Here is a 21,211-nt window from a genome sequence, read left to right on the forward strand (position 1 = left end):
ACTGATTGTCATTTTTCAACATTTAATTGACCAAACAACTGATCGATTAATCATTTAAATAATGGACAGATAATCGATAATGAAAATAATCATTAGTTGCAGCCCTACTGTCAAGCTGTCTTAGCTTAACTTAGCACAAAGGCAGATGATACTGGCTCTGTCCCAAGATAAAATAGACAGTATACATATAACAGTATATCATATTGGTATGAAGACACAACTATACATCAACTGTACAGATCTAACTCTCTGTAACAAAGCGAATAAGTCGAATCCTTTAAAACAGCCTGATTACTGACACATTGACGTCTGATTGGCTCACACTGACTCTGATAGAATAAATAAATAGATGCGTGGCAGCAGACTGAAACAGGCCCAAGTCATTTGAATAAAAACACACGTGATTAAAAGGCGGCTTGGGTCAGAGACACTGGCCCACCACAACACACCAGATGTCACCGGCGCCTGCGTGGGCGGAGCTTTGGGCGAATACTAATGAGAAGAAAAATGGTTGCCCCCTCGCACGCTTTGTCTGTGACCCAGTGAGGGTCAGCGGCAGTGACAGAGAACTTCACAAGGACAGAAGTGTGTCATCTCACACAGGATCACCTCTTTAACCGGCAGATTAGGGGCAGCAGATTAAAAAGATCTGTCTGAGGTCAGGTACATAAACCATGTGTGTGTGTTTCTTTGTTATTTCTAAGCAGCATGTTGCATGATGAAACCATTCTGCAGTGTAGGGATGTTATGCAACTGCTGGATGGTGAACAGGAGAGCTCCAGCCCTGGTTGTCATACATGTAAATCATGACATGACAACTATCTATTCTACATACATCATGAAATCTACCAAGACTGGGAGGAGCAACAGGATGGGTGGATGTTGAACAGGGGCCGTATTTATCAAGCGTCTTAGAGTGACATTTTACTCTTAAGTGTTGGGAATTTTTGGAATTTAGTCCTCCTCTCAAACTTAAGAATAAAATCTTTTTATCAACTTTCTCAAGTCTAAGAATCACTCCTCCCTCCAGAGGTGTCCTCAGTGGTTGGGAGTTACCAGTAGGAGACAGCACTGAGGAGAAAGAGACGTGTGCAAACCTTCAGGGAGTGGAAGGACGTTTGACGACGAGCAGTTAATCAAACGATATCGTTTGGACAGAGCAGGTAGCATCTTCATCGAGGATTTAATACGGGACGTCATCTCAGCAACGATGTAACGCTGAATAAATTAATTGGAAAGATTAGGAACATTTATTTTTGATTCATTCCCAATGTATAGCTATATTTTGTAGATTTTTGTCAAAATACGGTTGAATACACTCTCCCATTGGCCCTTTAACTATTCTTAGATGAGGAATTCCATTCAGTCATTCCTATAAATTTTGAAATGATATCATCTAAAATTCTGTTTACGGCACATAGTGCTGTCGTAACACAGATCTGAGACCAGTGACAGACTGGCCATAGGGCAATATGGGGAAATGCCACAACGGCCGCAACTGAGGTGGCCATGTGAAGATGCAGCCGTACTGATGTGGTCACTGGTAGTGACACTGAAGATCTAGTCCTACACTTTGCTAAAAGTGTGAGTAAGACGCTTGATAACTAACTTTTAAGTGCAGCTTTCAGCCAAGATTTCTTTCCGTCAACTCTCAGCGGTGTTCTTAGGAGTAAAGCTAAATCAAGCTGGTTATCAAGCTAAAGAAGCTGGATAGATACGGCCTAAGGTTTCAGCCTCCAGCTAACACTCTGCTGCTCTCCTCTTCTTCACCAGTGGACGCATTTGATGCTTCAAGCCACATGTAGTCACTCATTTTCATTCCAGATCTAGTTCCATAAGTGGGAAGCTTTAACAGGAAGCACGCTCCACCACCTCTTCTCCCTCAGTGTGATCTGCAGCGTGTCGGGACCGGGCTCAGGTCACAGGTTTACCTGCTATGACTCTTGACATCGGGCCGTTACCTAACCCTGGACCTGGATGAGTGTGTGTTCATGCGCATTTAAGAACAATGAGTAACCGTGGTCTAGATGGGTCCCTCCGAGGCCCTCTGCAGTTTATTTATGGAGGGAAATGAGGTCTCAGTGGATTGTGGTTCCGGCCCTCTTTGGTGTGAAAACAGTTTATTTGTGGTGTGATATCTGACGAAAAAACATGGCCGGATCGCACCTCCAGCCCCCCCCCCCCACTCCCTGGTACACCGTCGGCTTTATGACCTCGCAGAGAGTGAGAGTCCAGATGGACAGGTCACATCTGTGTCCTCGGAGGAATGCGTCCTCCTCCGTCACCCCTGAGGGCTTCAGGGAAAGGCCCGGTCCTCATCTCCATTCAGCTCTCCAGACTTGCCCTGATGGCCGTGACCAACGCGGGCCATGTGGTACGGCAACATATGACAACAAAAACAAGCAGAGATTAGGGAGAGGGGAAAAAAAATATGAAGCGGGCGACACAAACCCAACAAATAAACAGGTCTCAAGCTACTTATTTGGATGAACCCCACAGCCTCATAAAAGACAGATTAAATTAAACATCATAATCCAGGGGATCAGGGGAATTCAAATTCATTCCAGTGACTCATTTGTTCTCCAGCAGCTCTAAACCGTACACACACACATACATACACACATTTTAACAGGTTCTATGTGAAATTCCTCTGATGGGACGACCTCCAGTCTGACACTATATCATAAACTTTGCGTGTGAAGGCCTGATGAAAAGGTCCTTTGTGTCAGCGATCAGCTCTCCGCCCACGGACATCGCTCCTTGTCAACATAAGCAACATGATTACAACAACCAGCGACCGGCACTGTCACCACATGCAAATTAAATCCACTCGGATGCAACAGCTAGTGCGACATTAATATGTCCTGTTCAGTTTGGACATCAACATGCATCAGCAAATGGAAACACCCTGACTGCATGGAGCTGATTCTCCAGACTGGGATATAGAACATAAGCCACATCACTAGTATTCATCTTCAAAACCTCTTTAAATATAAACTGGGGTGACTGTGTGTGACCTGGGATTTAATCAATGGATCCACAAAAATACAAGCGCTCATGTTTGCTGCTGCCATGGTAACAGTCACACCAAGCTTGGACACCTGTGGTCAGCTCACAGTGACCTGTGCTTGTGCAAGCTGAAAAAGTTGCTATGGGATACATACTGTGTTTTCAAGGACTTCATAATCTCATACCAGCAAATAACTAATTTAAAGGGACAACGAGGAGTTTGCTTTTGGTTATAAAAGAGTCTCATATTAATGTGGATGAATCTACATTACCCACACTTCTTAATGGGCCCATTTTTGATAAATATATAGTTTTGTCTTTTTTGTTGTTGTTGATTTTGATATTATTATTTAGTGGTTGACTCGCCCAACATTTCCTGGTTTCAGTTTCACGGACGCTGCCGGGCGGGTCATGGGAATAATGCCGCCGAATCACCGTTTATGGTCGGAACTACGACGGTATCTGATCGTACGTCGCTTTCGTCCGTCTTGTGCCGGTTCAAGAATTTCACCGTGCACACGGAGGCTCATGAAATGTAGTGTGAAAACACTTTGCTTTCCAAAACTCCTCATTGTCCCCTTAATTGTATTATTTTTCATTATGCAGTTGTTAGTTGTGACCTCAGTGTTGTTTCTACTGTAAAAACCAGAGACCAACAGGATCAAACGTCTTCAACATGCTCAACTGGTTTTGTTTTTTCCCAGACACAAAGTTTCTGCAGGAGCCAAAGTTTTTTTTGTTTTTTTTACAAAGCAAATAACCATAATCTGCTTTACAGGCTGCACCAATTACTGAGGGGCTGGTGTGATGTGATGTGTATGAGCCATCGCATGATTGACAATACTCAGCTTTTCCCTTCAGCACAAAGTCTTGTTAAAGTGGATGAGGCAATATAAAAACACAGATTACGTGCCTAACGCTCCCTCTGCCCACGTTCTGAACAGACAGATGGCTTTGTTGATGCCATTTCCCTCCTTTTTCTTTGCACATCTTCACTTGCAGCCTCATTTTTCCCCTGACGTCGTGGCCTCAGTCGTCAAGTGAAGTGAAGCCTCTGTGGATGACACCTGGTCCGAGTTAAAGATGCATTCGAAATACCACCAATGTGAATATTTTCACAATGGGGAAGCCACAGTGGGACTCAAACCCCTGACCCTGGGTCAGTGCCATCGCCGCCGTGCAACAAAGGGCCTGTTTTGAACATATACATCTCACAGATGGAGAACGAGGAAGCAGCTGCCCCGGAGTCTTTCAGAGATGAAGCCCGGCGCAGTTCTTACTTATGGCATGACTGGCTGCACATGACATCAGCAGGCAGGCATGTTTCCCTGTGTGTTGCTATTAGAAATGCATTGTTGTTTGATGAGAACTGTGGAGCCTTAAGTCTATAGCATAATAGAGGCACTGAGATGGGCTGAGTGGAGATGAATGACGGACTGAACCCCGAATCAACTCCCATGTAAATGGCTCATAGGGTCTGAATCATATCAGAGCCGACTTTCATTATTACAACTGTTCTGCATGAAATCTGATTTGGCTTTGCATGCGGTGCAATATGATATGATCAGAAGGCATTAAAAGCTTCAGTCAAGCATAGAGGCTACCTCGCTACATCTTGAAAAAATTATATCCCACCATATTTTACAGTCAAACCGGATGTGCTGCTCTTATGAAGACAAAAACATGACGCAGTGACTCAGGTCCTGACAATATTACAGTATAATCTTATAATAATAACTTGTGCTGAGCTGGAGTGACGGATCACACTGAAACTGTTTAATTATGCAACAGCCTCTTTCAGTTGGACTGAAAAGTCTCCTCCGAGACATTCTTGAGTCTCTTCCCCCCTCCCTCTCGTCAAGTCATAAATTACAAGGTGTTTCACGGATGAGGAGGGGAAGATAAATCACGCCTGGATACCTCGGCCTTGGATCATTCCCAACTTCTCCGATTTCTGAAGTATTGTTGTAGCAGAGGTCATCAAAACATCAGCTGTGGGAAGAAGAACCAGTCAAGTGATGGTTGCGCAACAGCTCAAGAACGCGAGGGAAACGACAAAACACACACTCTGCCATCATCTGAAGGGAGACTCAGCTCACTGACACTGAGAATTTGTCCGTTCCCACCCTGAAGACGCCTCACAAATCAGCTGCTCGAACTAAATAAAGCAGCCGAGTGAGTCTGAGTCAGCCTGTTACTTTAAACCATGACTAACCGCACAGCATTAATAAAGACCTGGATCAGTGCTGCTGCGACCCGTGGACCCACGGTAAGAGCAGGAAGCTGAGAAATAAACTTGTAACAACAAAAATACACCGTCACAAATCTGCTCTCAGGATGCACATGTGTATTGTCAAACCTGACGAACATGACTGAGGTTGTGTGAACATGCCACTACAGACAGCCACTGACTTCATCCTTATAAATAAGGTCATTGTTCCCTTCCTTTTGCGAATGCAGCATGTATCTTCTGCTGATTCTCCCATCTGTACTACGTTTCAGTCTGGCAGCCGAGCAGGTTGAGCACACAGATCATTCTTTGGCAGAGCACCAACATCAACAACAATCAAGAAACAAGGAAGACCAAATAGGGTGTGGGAATGTGTGCTGAATACAGTACGGAGCAGGGAAATGAACAAAATAAAAAAAAAGTGAAAGAACTGAAACATTTGGACATTGTGTAACTTCTCCTGTTATCTATTTACGAAAATTGATTATTTGGTCGGTAACAAACCAGATGTCATTTTAGTCACAGAAGTCGAGAGAAAGCCGGTAAAACAATACGACATCGCCATGACAACATATTGTCACGTGTATTGTTTTGCCTCGTGCTGACGGGCCACTTGTTTACATAGAGGCTTGTTTATGCCGTTACGTGCAGCGGCTGTCGTCCGTCTGCCGTCTGCCCAATTTCACGTGAATGCAGCATGAAAAATACGACTGAGTTGCTTGTGATATACAACCGCAACGCTAGATGGGAGTAATTCCTACACAATGTACCTTTAACTTTCCAGAGCATCTGATAATCATTAAAATACAACCCTCTTCAAGTCCAGAGTCCAACACAAAAAGAAACAAAACACAAGTGTCGCTGGGAGTGGTCAGGTGGTAAGAGCACTGTCCCAAAGAGACTCTCTCTACTGCATGTCTCTCCCTGCCTTCCTGTCCTGTCTAATAAAAGGCAAATACAACTTGACCCAGAGGTACAGACAACCTGTAAATACATATCTGCTTACATCAGTGACAGGCCTTCACATGGATGAAATAACAGTGCTGCAATTCAAAGATCAGGGCAGCGCGCCCCCTCCCCGTGTCCTGCAGTCCTCAGACTGTGTGTAAACCAAGAGATCAGACACCCGTAATCTCCATTGTCCCATCCTGGGTAGACGACAGGGTCCTACCGTGGCCCACTTTAACAAGCAGGGCCATCTGCAGAGTCACAGATGGCTCTGGCACAGTCTCACAGGTTCCCACGTGGAAACGCAGCGTTAACCTGATATGAGCGGCGTCTCGAAAATGAAACACACGCAGAAAAACTTTGGAATTCTTGCAGCTTTTGTTAAGTCATCATAAGCCGCCACGGTATGGAGGTGTCTACTGATTATGATTCTAAGCCTGGAATAACACTGCAGCCATTTTTCACACCCTTATCTGCTCCTGGACCTCCTCAAACATGCAGCATGTGCTTTTGATTACACTGTGTTATTCTCATCGGCCAGAATGAAGTTGTCCGTGATCCACCTCCCTCTAGCACCGCACCTCTGAACACACCGACTCAACCCCCCTCCTCCTCCCACATCTGACTCTATCCTGTTCAAACTAACAAGGAGGTTCATTGGTTACACACACAAACACCCATATTGCCTTTATGGCAGGGGCAGAACAGACATCATCAAGGTGATAAACGAGGCGTTTCTGTCATAAGCTGGTGCCACCGTGGCGTTTTCATTCCAGAGTGAACAAGCAGTCGGGCAGTAAAACAGAGACACACTTCAAGGAGTCATGTTGTGAAAGAATTTGAATCAATAGCCACCCCTGTGTCCTGCCAAATGAGTTCAACTGTGACATTTCTTCCTTTAGACAAAGTGCTGCCAAGGTAACTGTCCAGACACTAAGTGAATAGAGAGACTTCCTACTTGACAGCCTCATTCAAATCCCTACAAACGGGTCACGTGACGGAGAGCTCCGTCTCCGATTGGTCCGTTGTGGCGTCGTCCCACAGCGTGGCGGCGGGGCCGTGACCTTGGCCTCGCGTTAAGGTGAAGAAGACGAGAGGCTTGGGAGAGCTGCGACGGCTGAGTGCGCTCCGGCTTTGTGCCCCTCAATGGAGAGGTAATGAGTCACACACACGTTGTCAGCAGCCGGCCAGCTGGCACACAGCTCGCTGCACAAAGAGACGGGTAGAGGGTAGACTACTTCTCCGCAACACCACCTGTTTCGCTGGGCCGCTCGTTCAAACGCTGCTTTCCATTTCATTTGCACAAGTGCTTTTATGTCTGTATCTAAGGTAGACATGCTGCTCTGGTGTGTGTTTGTGTGTGTGTGTTTCTAGAGGGATCATATGACACACCTCCACTCCTATCTGGTTTACTGGCTCTCTGGGGGTAGGTCGGGCTTTTGATCTTGCCGCTCCTATTCATGCTTTTCAAATCAGAAGCAGACGTGTTCACACACAGGTACGACCGTGCTGAGGGTGCACGTGGACCAGCCAAAGATGCATCTGATCATGTATGGAGTATATATTCAATATGAATGAATCCCTGACTGCAGAGTGTGAATAGCAGGGAAAAGTTCTCAAACAGATGGATGTAGGTTATTTGACTATTTCAAAGCCGAGGTAGGTAACAGCCTCAATTCTGTGACCATGTCCAGCTACAGCAACAGACAAACCAGGTCTCACCTGACTCAGACTGTGGTCTGTCATCACCACCCCTGCACACATGACAATGTCACTGATCATTATCAACAGATTATCATCCGATACAGGTGATTGATTGGGTTTAGTCACCAATCACCTTCAAACTACTCTACTACTTTGCAGTGTAGTCCCATCAAATCCCAAACATGCCGTTTGTTGTGTGGAGCTTTTATGCACTTTTTACACACAGCAACAAGTGATCAGTATGGGCCATGAAAAGGCCACTCACAGTCACAGATGATCAGATCAGTGGTGGAACAAGCTAAGTGAGCTCTATCAGAGGAGAGTCTCTGTCTTCACAAATCTGTTAAAAATTCACCTCCTTTCCCAACACCTCTGACACCCTTTTTTGATATTTTTGCCTTTAATTAATAGTATAGTGGAGAAAGACAGGCACAGTCAGGAATCAGTCTGGTGATCACTGCATTAGGCATTGTATGGCCAACATGGAATGTGCTCTTAAAGGGATAGTTCAACATTTTCGCAAATTGGCCCATTGCCATAATCCCTATAGTCTTAGAAGTAGGTTTGTTACCTTTAATTGTCTGTGCAAGCTATTTTTAGAACAGCGGAGCAGAGCCGCGAGCTGCTCAGAGCTACGCCACGGAAGCTAATGGGATTTCTTGGTTTCCCTCATCAAACTCATCAAATACACAATCCAACAACTCCAAAACGCTCTGGTGGACAAGTTGTGACCTGCACATTCACCACACTATGAGATAATAACGGCACGTTACAAGACGGAATTGTTTTTGAGGCAAATGCAGAGACTGCTTGCTGAAAAACTGCCCCTGACGGGAACGCAGATCAGCGGTTTTGCATGAATTTACCTCTAAAACAACTCCATCTTGTAACGTTCCATTATTATCTCCTAGCGTGGTGAATGTGCAGGTCACAACTTGTCCACCGGAGTGTTTTGGAGTTGTTTAATTGTGTATTTGATGAGTTTGACGAGGGAAACCAAGAAATCCCATTAGCCTCTGTAGCATAGCACTGAGCAGCTTGCGGCTCTGCTCCGCCGCTCTAAAAATAGCTTGCACCGACAATTAAAGGTAACAAACCTACTGCTAAAACTATAGGGATTATGGCAATGGGCCAAAAATGTTGAACTATCCCTTTAACCACTCGACCACTGAGCACCTCCTCAGTCTTCTCTGTTCATCTTTCACTGATCTCATTCACTTATTAAATACTATGTTGTCCTCATGCTTACTCCAGGGTCTCCTCCTGCACTGATGCTGTAGTGACGTCCTTTAATAAGTCACTATGGACCAAACTGCACAGTAAATGTATCTATGGGTATCTATCCATGCAGCTGAGAGGAAATGTGATCATCTCTACGGTGCAGCAGTAGTTTCCCACAGACAGACTGATAAACATCATGACTGGAGTCATTTGTCCATTCGCCTCAAATTCTCCGTGAAGCAGCAAAACAAGCAGCGCTGACAACAGCAGTCCAACTTTAATCACCGAGTTCCTCCGCATCACGCTGGGTGGAGCAGGCAGGTTCCACTCTGAAGCACAGCCTGCCTCCATTATGACATCAATCGGTCTTGTAAAAACACAAACCGTACACTGTACTGAGTTATTTGTGCGTTTTATGCCAAAGCAATAATGTTAGCGAGTTGGAAGGAGAATGTATTTTACTAAATATTTCAGTTTATCACACAGGAAAGGAAAAACTCTCTCTCACACACACGCGCTTACACTGAAACACACCAACAGGCGCTGACGTCTGGTTACAGTTTAGCAGGAAAGAGTCTCTGCTTCCAGTGAAATACACCTTCCACAGCACTACGGACTCTGGGCTGTCGGCCAACGGCAGCACCTTCAGGTACTTTCCTTGGTGCAACACTCAAGAGTTACCACTTCAGATAAACTGATGTGAGCGGGCTGCCAGCAGGCTGACCATCCATTACTACTCTGAAGCAACAGCGGTCAACAAACCCTCGCATTTCCCACAAGTGACTCGTCATTAAAAGCTATTTCCAGGAACTGTTCCTCTGAGGAACGACGATGAAAACAAGTCAAAACCACAACTTTAGAAAGTGAAAATATCATTCTTGTTTGAACCAAATCCCCATCAGGTCCTAATAAATCCACGGGACATAGAAACACTACAGGTCATATCTCATAGGAAACTAAAGCTATTCCAGTTGTTAATCACTTATAGCATCACCATCACCTGTCACCTATTGAAACACTGACTCCTGTTTACTTCTGCCTGCTTTTAATCCAGGTTTTTACTGTCACAAATATTTAGATCTATTCTGGAGAAAAGGGTTTTCCAAGCAATTTTTCCAATCCCGCACTGCAGATTTAAGTGAACTGTGTCCTGTGCAGTCCTGTCAGCGTCATCACATTGTCCTCCAAAGCATTCCTAAAACATACCTGTCATCTTCTTTACATGTTAGCGAGAATGTTAAACCAAAAGAGGAATCAGATTTGATTTATTCAACCTGGTATGAGTAAAAATGAAGGCTAAACTCAGTTTGCACTGAGTTGCTCTGCAGTGGCCTGCTGCCTGATGGAGAGTGTCTGCCAAGGCAGCCTGGGCAAATCATCACAAGAGCCCTACAGCAGCCATGATGGAGGGGAGAGGACTGGGTCTGTCCCAAATATCTTTTCACTTACTTTTTTTTATGTTTCTCCCTTCCAACAAGTTCAGAGTTGTGGGAACACGGACCCACTGATCACACAATGAGGCTGTAGACCATTGATGAACTTCTCTGTTTCTTTGTCTCTCACCATTGGCTGACATTTGCTAAGGTAGAATTACACAGATGTCAAACGGAGACAGCTCCAGACATGACGACAGAGCGTGTTATAATCTAGACAGGTGTATTCGGATGGATTTTTTGCCATTTCTGCACATTCATTGTGGAAAAGCAACAATAAAAGGTCTCATTCTGTACATGTTTCAAATGTCAGTGGAAGTTCCCTTCAAGCCCCAGCTCCCCAGTGAGTGCTCAGAGAGCAGACTTTGGACTGGAAACTGGATCCTTCGCCGGGGTGAGAATCCATTTCTTGAAAACATGTGGTATGGATTGAAGAGAGAGGATCCCATGTTGTCTCATGATTAAATCTCTAACAGTCGGAGCTGAGCACAACAGACTGTGGACGTTTAATATGTCACGGGATCAGCAACGACAGTCACAACAAGGCTGAGAGGATTTAGTCAGAAATCAAATGAGCCCTGTTAGTCTTTCAGGAACATTCAGTTAATGATTTGACTGTGTCAGCAAAACCACACATCAGCTTTGAGTCTGCCTAACAAATTGAGTGCTCATTTGTGATTCATACACAAACTGCATCGAATATCAAGCCTTCAGTACAAAGCATCAACTCCAGGATGATTAGTGGTCAGTGAATCTTAAATTCAAAAAGCTGCTCTCTGAAAAGCAGAGCAGAATGGAGAGCAGGTCATCCATTTTTATGGCAAAGCACTTTTTTTCTTTTTTTTTTTTGCTGCTAAAGCAGGATGGTCTCTCCCCACTGGGCCTGCTGGGAGCAGGACTGGCTGCATCCCAAAATGAGAAACTGGGATACAGAGATGAGACCCAGAAGCCCAGAGAAAGCTTGCAGTCAGAAGAGAAGAACAAAGTCTAGCAAGCGCCTGAGGGAGCGGGCAGGCACAGAAATTACTGGCAAGAATAAAAGAAGAGAGGAGAGGAAATATCCCATAGGAGGAGGGTATAAAAGAGGGAGGAACAAAAGCCAGAGCAGGAGGGTGAAGTAGCGTGTGGACACTGAGCCGGGTGGAGGAGAATCATCCTTTCACGCTGACCTGTGTGGAGGCCTCGGGTCATTTTTCAGCGGCACAACCAGTGTTATCTGGAGCATTAAAATGATGCACATCTGGCATGAAATCTTCACTATAAAAAAACTGAATGACCAGACGTTGCCCCATCTGCTCAGTCTTAATTCACAAGGCCAGATTTAGCATTTCCCTTAACCCAGAACAAGTGGAAGATAAAAGTGAGAGAAAAAGAGGGTGATGTGTTTCATTTTGTGGCAAGGTGTTGAACTGTGACAAGAAGCAGAGCGCCCAAAACCTCCGTATCCAGGTCAGTGACGCTCTTCAACAAACACTCCACCAGCCTGTTACAGGGCGCCGCTCACCACTTGTACTTAAAGTGTAAATAAGTGTGACAAGTGAGAGTCCACAGGACAGAACCAACACGGCAGGAAGCAGATAAGACCAGGACAGCAGTCTGAAGTCATGTGAGGAGAGTAGTGCTTATTAAATCAGTCGTTTCATTTACTATGAACAAGACAGAAACTATAAAATATAAAAATTCTCCCAGGGTGAAGACGTCTGTTCTTTCTGTGGAGATTTGTTGCATGCTGGGTACTCATTACTCCCCAGCTGCGACACTTAGCACCGGGACTCCACAGGGCTGCGTGCTGGGTCCTCTCCTACTTTCTCTTTACACCCATGACTGCACAGCACAAATGTCATCATTACGATTGCAGATGACAGTACAATCAGAATGGTGCATCAACAACCTGTCAGTCAACACCTCCATAATGAAGGAAGTAACAATCAATCTCAGGAAACAGAGAGTTGTGGTACGCTAGCTGCAGCTAACTAAATAAACTGCAGTCATGGAAATAGCACAACAAATTATCAATACACAGTTACCTCCACTCAAAGACATACTATTTTTAGAACAGACACTTCATGTCTATTAGGATGTGAACTTCCACACTACAGACAAGTTTTAATTCCTGTACCATCACAGAACTGAACTGTAACAATAACTGACTGTGTGACAATACTCTCCTGTGCAATAGTATATCCTTTGCATATAACTTGTGGTTGGTGTAATAACAAGCTACTGTGTAATACATATTCATTATATTTGACATCATATATGCACCCATTGCAATGCATCCATTTTTTTTTTTACATTGCATTATAATTATTATTAATTTGATTTTATACTTTATGTGTTTGAGTTGTGTTAACATTTTACTCTTCTATCGTGTTGATATGAAACACTAATGTTTTAAATGTGTAGTTTTACATCCTCTCTCATGTGTCTCTCTAGAGTTCTAGTACCAACAGGTCCGTGAACCAATCAGAAGAGAGGAAGAGAGGGGGCTCTGAGTCTTTTGTAGCAGCTGATTGGTCATACGTATTAACTGCTGCAGTTTAGGTTACAGCAGATAAAGACACAGTTTAATCCATTCATTGCACTCACGCTTTTATGTTTTTGGTTTTGTAAAGTCTACAAAAAAGATAAACAAATTAGCCTCAGGCTCAGTGCTTTAGTGAATGATCAGACCCAGCCTGAATGAACTCAACACCAGTATGAAGAGAAATCAAAGCCGATCACATTGTCTCATCCTGACCTGATGAGCACACCGTTGATCCCCACCCTCATATTCTTCTTCCTCTGCTTTATTCATGTGATGGTGGGATGATTGTTGAAAAGACTCTTTCAACTCCTCAGCCTCGACCTGGCTGATCCGCTCATATATGGAGGAGAGGTGAGGGGAGTTCACATTCCACCCAAATCCCAGTCTAAACACCTGCATGGCAGAGACTACAAGTGCACACATTTCCTTCCTGTTAGAACACCACATCAGTTGCACATTTTCTCCATCATCCAGTTGTTTCAGACTTCAACTTTGTCTCAACTTCCCACGAGAGACATTTTTATGACCAGATTTCTTCTTCTAAACTGGAATTCGCGGCAGAGAAAAGTCCTTGGGAGGATTTGCTAAACATAAGTCTCTTTTTCTATAGCCACCTTTATCTCTCATTTCCCTCTAATCTCACCCTACAGACAGTGAACCAACTATTCGTGAGGAGTAAAGAAAAGAAGAGTTCCTGAGAGTTTGCCTTGACTTTTTTTAATCTTCTCCTCCTGTAAAGATTCAGAGATGGGTCTTCAGATTTCTTTGAGTACAGTTGGCTTGCGGAGGAGGGGACAGTGGAGATCATATCACTGGGAGGAAACCCTCGCAGGTGGCCTGAAATGCTTCTGGCTAGTGGCAAAGGGCAAAGACAAAGGGCCAGCTGACCATCAGCTTTTACAGCCGGCGGTGTGAGTGAGCTGTCAATATTTCTCCAGGTTGCCATGGAAAAGAATGTGGTGAGGTGTTGTAAACTAAACTGGTGCTGCAGTGAAGTGAGTTTAACGCGAAGCCAGTCAGCCAGACGTGTATTTATTTTATCTTCGGAGGAAATCTTGTCGTTGAGAATAACAGCTCCGTGTGTGATCAGATGGAAGTAGAGCAGATGTTACATAGTTTCCTGAGGTGAGGTCACTCTGATCTTTAGTAACTCAAACTGGTTGGTACAGAGGAGGAGTACAACAACACTAGGGGGATTATACGTGACTCACTCTTCATGACCTGTAGTTCAAGTGTTCAGGGCTTGAAACATAAAAACATCATTTGCAGCAGCTCGCGGAAACCGGAGGAAGTGGAGGACACAAACATCTCCACGGCTCAGTTCTCCTCCAGCCATGAGTGACAGCCAGGATGAAAAAGTTCACTGAAGTTACTGAGTTGACTCTGACAGGTTAATCTGGCCTGGTCCTGGACCGGGGTCTTGCCGGTCCGCTGACCTGTGGCTATTCAGTATCATGTCAAACCTTAAATCCACTCTAATTGGCAGTTCAAGCCTTTAGAGACCGGGTGATAAGCAAGATGGAGGTGGCTGTGTTTGTTCTTTTGTGTTTTGTATGGGGGCCGGGGGGTTGGGAGGTCAGCAAGCTTTTGAGGTCAGGGGGTAGATGACTTTGCCCCCCCACCTATTCTTCAGGACAGGCTTGAATTGTCCCCCTGGTGCCTCTGCCCCACACTCAGGACTCCATAAAGAGTAATGACTGCTGGGGAATGTTATTATAGGGGTGAGTATTTATGTATAAGGGACACATACACACCTCGGGGGCGGGAGATAGCTTATCAAGGCCCCCCCGGTTCTGCAGCGCAAAGCACAATCACCCGTCACCGACAACAAACCAGAGCTTAACTTCCTCCGGAGGAACCTGACGTTAAAATAACACACATACATTCACACTCCACACACAAATGTTGGTGTATAGACGCGAAAATATACACACGGCCAGCAGAGGGGATTTTCCTCAAGTGTGTGTGTGTGTGTGGACCCCAGGAGCTCAGGAGCACTTGCTTGCTCATGGAGGGTCCCACCGCAGGAATGTAAAGTGTAATCACTCACACATTTCCCTCAAGCACTGCAATGAAAAAAACGTAACCTTCATTTTAACAAAACGTCTCCTTTTATAAACAAACAGGGGCTCCAGCTTCGCCCCCGTCTCCCCCTAATCACACCGGCTGTCCGGGGCCAATTTGAGGTGCACGTGTGTGGGGTGCAAGGTCCCAGAAGTGCAGGCGAGCACTGTGGTTTCCCGGTCAGAGGCTGCGTGGAATGCTTGACTTGACAGAACGGTTCAGCAAGTATAACCACTTAAATCCCCGGCCCGGGCCTTCCACCGGGGTCCGAGGTGCTGAGACGAACACATGGTTAATGGAGGAAACCACTTCAACTTGGTGCAAAGACCACACTTCTCGTTTCAGTGTCAAATCACTCTGGCAATCACCTGTTTATAGCATATTATTAAATTACAACAAGTCAGTTTCATAGCTTCGTATCCTGGATACTGAGTAAAATGCAAAGTCAGAGCGGAATACAAGGCCAGGGGTGGAACAGATGACACAGGCTATATATGAGAGCTGAATGAAAACAACAAGCTGCTGAATCAAGGCTGTCTAGTGCCTGTCTGGGAAGAGAGGGGGAGAGGGCAGGAGGGGGAGGGCTGGTGCAGGAATGAATGAGCAGGTCTTTGAAATCTGCTCTGTAATTAGAAGGGGTTCCATATCAACAGCAGGTTGTCTGGGCCTGCCAAAATATGCTCACAGTGGAGGATCATGATAATGTGAATAAAGATGCACTGATGTGTTGCTTTTTCTTTGTGTGAATGATTCAAAATCTCTATAGGGAGAGGGTCATGCTAGATTTAACCTGACTTGCATGGATATGGACTCGCTGCTGATAAAATACTCCAGCAGCATCTCCCATGAATCCCTACATTAACCGTTATTGACTTTGGCTGTAGTGTGCATTGACTGGCTGACGTAGCCTCACTTAGTAAAGTCCTAGTAATGGTAGGACCGGGTCAGCTGAATGCAGGGAGGGCCGGCCGACTGTGAACGGGCTAATGTGGTTTCCTGGCCTGAGCTGCTCCACTGGAGTTTATAGCAGCAGTCAGAGATGACGTGCCACTACTACTGTCCACAGAAACTTTCATTCCAGGTCAGCGAGTGCTGCACCGACATCACTGCGCTGAGGAAGGAGGACTGACATCAAGAGACGGAGCGTTACTGCAAGGCCTGCTGGAGCTGGCAGAGAAGCGGCACAGTGGAGCCCGGAGCACCTTTTAGCACTGGAGTACTTGTAACTGCTGCAGGCTCTTTGTCTTCCCTTAAAGGTTATGTAACATGTAGCTACATTTCCAGCACATTATCATTAACGGATTACAAGTCTGCAAGTCTGGTGGCTTTTCCTCTGTTTTGCTAACCCTCCTCTTGGCCATGTGCATTTGTTTTCAACAAAGCCGGCTAGAAAGCAATCCAATGAGTGGTGGATAACGTTATATATTATATATGATGTTATGACTTGTATATTTGTGTAGTCTTATCTGCCATAAAGAAGAGATTACAGGTTACAAGGCTCGTTTGTGTCGCAGTGTCGGCGGCACTGATCTTACAAGGTTGGTTTTCAGCCAAGAGACTCTAGGTGGAAGACAGAGAGCCTCCATTCTCCCTGGAACAAGTTACAAGTCATTTATTTAACCATCACAATTACTCCAAAGCTGTTTAATTAAGGTAGATATGTAAAATACTTAAGATAAAAATCTTGTATAGTTCCTCTTTAAACTGACTGCACATATAGAGTTTCAGGCCTTAATGTTGGGAGATGTGAATCTACACAAACGTTATTTCCTCTAGCAGCAACATGAGTACATGCTGCGTATCTCAAAGATGAGATTTGTCCCGTGTGGGCTCAGTTACAAACAGCCTTCTTGGTGGCACATTAATTTAAATTCAAACAGACACATGATCATCCTGATTATGATTTGTTGCAGAATAAAAACTTTCCTTTTGCTGTGTTCTTCTGTGTTATTTAGTCAATGACTGACAGCTGTGCTGGAGGTTTATGATGTAATACTACAGCAGATAACACATCCTATCATTACTCAACGCTTTAGAGTCACAAGACCAGTAAGAGTGTGCACACAGTTTGCAGAACTACTGCTGTGAGAGCTGTGATTCTAGTCTTCCGTCCGTGATGAGCGGAGACGGAGTGAGAGACCGCGGCTCCGACCGTTGTTGGTGTTGTGAGGCAGTCACTGGTGCGGTCTGTACGAGGAATGTGGTAAACTTGCCAGCCATGTGCTCTTGGACCCAGAAAAGCCAGAGGGCCACTTGCCGACACAAGTATTACACCCCCCCCCCCTCCTGAGCCCTGAGCCAGTGTAACCTGAAACCCAGCTGAGTGCTCTAACATGGGACTGCACCACGGAGCCCAGTCTGGCTGAGCGGCTCTGATGGTCGTCCAACACAGACATTGATGGGGTGTCACAGGAGAGCTGTCCAAACACAGGGCCGAGGGATACATGCCAGGCGCCTGGTTGTGTTTGTGTGTGTGTGTGTGTGTGTGTGTGTGTGGCTGAGGATAAAAGAGATAAAGGGAGAGAGAGTGTTTTATTTTTCATTATTACTAAGGCGTTTTCAGGTGTGTACTGTTAGTTTAAAGGAAACTCTTCTATTGTGTGGATTCCGCTGTATAAATAGCCGCATCAATCAATCTCCAACAGCAGGAGCATCACTCCGGTGTCTATATATAGACGTGCTCGAGCACTAAGTGCAGCTCTTGTGTAGCTGGTGTTGTAGATAGAGAATAAAAGGCTGGATGTGAGATGGACCGAAACCAGGGAGGAACACTCCGCACTCTCAGCAAAAAAAAAAAAGTGTCATTTGACCTGAATATGTCAGAGTTTAATAACACACCTGCATACAAACATCCCCACAGAGGAAGCTGGAGCACAGCGACAGCAGCCAGAGATGCAGGTAGACTGATGCACCGACAGAAAACAACAAACAGCTAGGTGGCTGTGCTGGGATAGGGTGAGTAGAAGCAGTCATCCCGTGGACAAGTCACAGTCACGTCATAAAAAAAACCCACCCCCGCCTCCCAAACTCTCTGTGCCCTCAAATGCTCCATTTACACTAATTGTCATTCAGATGAGGGAGGGCTGTGTTGTTTAAGTCTGCCCCTGACACCATTAACATGAAAGGCACAATTAAGAGTAATTAGGGTTTTTTTTCCTGGCAAAAGGGGGTTATCAGCTAACCTGGCACGCAACATCCCCTGTTCCACACGTAGCATCTAAAATTCACACAACAGGACCGGTTGACACAATGAGCTCGTCGATCAACAAACCGACAAGAGGGAACTGGTGGTCAGGGTGACTGAAAACAGGCAGAATGTGCATCATATCATGGATTCACTCAACAAGCTGCTCCCTGCAGGCCAGCCCACAGAAACAGATCTCTAGAGACATGTCAAGGTTTAAATCAGGTTTAAGAGGGGTCAGGTCTGTGTTTTGGTTGTGTCAGGCTGCAGATAAACACCTTTAGGCAAAGTAACCATTCACAGACAGACCACAGGAAGCCAGGTCTGGGGAGCAAGCAAGGACTTGCTCAACCTAACAAGGTAAACCCACTGGTGGATGTCCAAGCTTTTTTTTTTTTGGAGCAAGAGGGAGGGGGGTTGAGGCACAAGGGTACACGGGTTTCCTAAGTGCTTCCTGAAAAGTGGGTTTATACATAAACACATATAAATCAATATCACATCACCCTCCAGTCATGGGGTGTAGTGGGGTGTGGGGGTTTACACAGATTAAAGAGCTGTGGCCACATGCTGTGTTATCAGGGTAATGAATTCTTACTGGTGACCAGGCAAAGTTCAACACATTGCAGCAGCAGGACACAAGTGTGAGGAGCAGAGCATCATGAAACACAACACCCAACAACAGTTTAACAAAGTCTCTGTGGTCTCTGTGACACAGTGGGAGATTAAAAAACATGACCATAAATATAAATGAATCGACACTTTTAGGGAGTAGGATGGAGGAACAGTGACTAAGTCGACTGATTCCCATCATGACCGATGTGCGTCATCGGTCATATTTCCCGTTAAAGCCAAAAACTGATAGAGAAAGCGAGTCTGTCTGTGGAGGAACAGCAGTGTAATAACTGTGTCCTCCTGCTTCAACTCCGGAGCCTGTAACACGCCCCTCAGCGTGGGAAGAGAGGACACAGCGACAGCAGCGTGTTCCCAGGACATGTCCACTAAGAAGAAGTGCCAAATAAGTTCAATAAACCTATAATTGTATCGCTCAACTCTGACTTTGTGTTACTTTTAAGTAGTTTTGTTGTGACTTTATTCATATGTGCGTCATGGTATACATTCAGACTTTCCATCAGTCAGCGGTGGAAAGTGAAAAGTGCCGTTTTCTCCCAACCCGCGCGCAGCCCGTGCGCCTAGAGCAGCTCCCTCGTGAAGGAGCGCCTCAAAGAGAGAGAAAGAGAGAAAGAGAAAGAGTCAGGTACTCACGCACTGCCTCCTGTTTGGGGTCCAGCTCGGAGCAGGTCTGCTGAAGTTGGCCGATCTTGCCCTGCAGCCCCCTGACCCGCAGGCTGGTGGAGGCGAGCTCGTTCTCCAGCTCCTGGAATATGGAGCAGGCATGTTTAGCCAGGTCCGACAGCTGGCGCAAGGTCCGAGACAGAGCCACATTACTGATGGAGACCAGATCCTCGAAAAGCAGACCCTCCTCGTTTGGGATTTGATACCTGCACAGTAACTGGGGTTCAACAACCCGTTTGGCAAATGGCATGTTGGTGTGGACCGGGGATTAAATCCAACGAAAGTCACCCGAGGGTGAGCAGAGAGCAGTTCTTTCCCCCACGACCCCCTGATCCAGTTTCTTTGGGTTCAGCTGCTGCTGATGCCCCCCATCCTTTCATTTGTTAGAGAGGACTGTTGTGCTTGCCGCTGCTGCGCCGGGTCATCTGCTGGCCTGACGCTACACTGTTTTTCACTGCTCCAAAGTCGAGGTGGTTTTTTAAAAAAGGCGGGGGTAAGACCTGGACTGGAGTCTCAGGCTGTCCTGGATCCGGACTCTGCTCTGCCTGTTGGCTTCACAGTCACTAGGAAAAGTCAATACAACCGTGCCAACACACATATCTCAGATTATATGATTGATCACTGCGTCCTGTTCAAATCTAGTTTTACATGGCAGGAACCGGAAACACTTGATTTATTGTTAACATGATTTGTTTGGCGTTTGTTCTTTCTGTCCAGTGCCCTGATCACAAAACACCATGCTTGGTTCTTGTATACAGTAGAACTGTGTATCTGGTGCATTTTCATAAACTGAGCCCTTGTTTTTAAATACAACTAACTGTGTGGTTCTCAAAGTTGAGTCTGGAGGCAGAGTTCCTTAACTATCAAGTAACACATTGCTAAAATATGTGACTATTTGTTGATGGGCATGGGTTTACTAGAATTTGTGTAGCAGAACATCTAAAAGCAAAATCATTGGGGTGGTCTAATTCATGTTACTGTTGGGGTCTTTGATGTGTAAAAGTTTAAGAACCATTGACTCAGTTTGCCTATAATCATTTTTGATAACTGACTCATTTCAAGAAAAAGACAAAACTCAGTATAGCTTCTTTCTGGACACTAGCCACTTTATTATTTATTATGAACATACTGTAAATAACTGTATAACACATAATATAAATTGTTCACAAATTTGCTATTTTATACTTTTATGTTGGACTTGATGTCTTTTCTCTTAAACATTGTAATTATTGTATGTCACATGATGGAGGGTCGTGCCCCCGGGAATTGAAAATAAAGTTGACTTTGACTTTGGCTTCTTTTCTGGCTGCAGATCTGGTTCCGTTTGTCAAATTAAAATTGTTTGACAGGACTTTTTAAAAGTCCTGTCAAACAAAGCAGGGTATCTGTGATGGACATTAATCGCTGATTTCTGACTGTGGTTAATCTATTAATTGAGGATGTACCATCACATTAATCATGACGACACCAGTGATTATTTGCAGCCATATCAGCTCCTGATCAGTGCTGATATCTAAGGAAATGTCACACAGCTAATGTAACGTATCCTGCTCAAGCATCACGCTGCTTCTGTTATTCAACTGAGATTTGATTGAATT

The 21,211-nt window shown here is 45.1% G+C and overlaps 1 protein-coding gene across 3 annotated transcripts in view; it reads right to left on the reverse strand.

Moving 5' to 3' along the window:
• The window catches only part of nhsa (Nance-Horan syndrome a (congenital cataracts and dental anomalies)), a 72,199-nt gene extending 52,151 nt beyond the window's left edge, over positions 1–20,048 (reverse strand). For all 3 annotated transcript variants that reach the window (XM_085773473.1, XM_085773471.1, XM_085773472.1), the window contains exon 1: positions 19,584–20,048. In XM_085773473.1, coding sequence (XP_085629599.1) covers positions 19,584–19,863 — 280 coding nt within the window. In that variant the 5' untranslated portion in view covers positions 19,864–20,048. The remainder of the gene's footprint in view (positions 1–19,583) is intronic.
• Between the last annotated feature and the right edge of the window lie 1,163 nt (positions 20,049–21,211).

Source organism: Trachurus japonicus, chromosome 4 (genome assembly GCF_045865225.1).
Source record: "Trachurus japonicus isolate A0001 chromosome 4, Traja_1.0".
Lineage (NCBI taxonomy): Eukaryota > Metazoa > Chordata > Actinopteri > Carangiformes > Carangidae > Trachurus > Trachurus japonicus.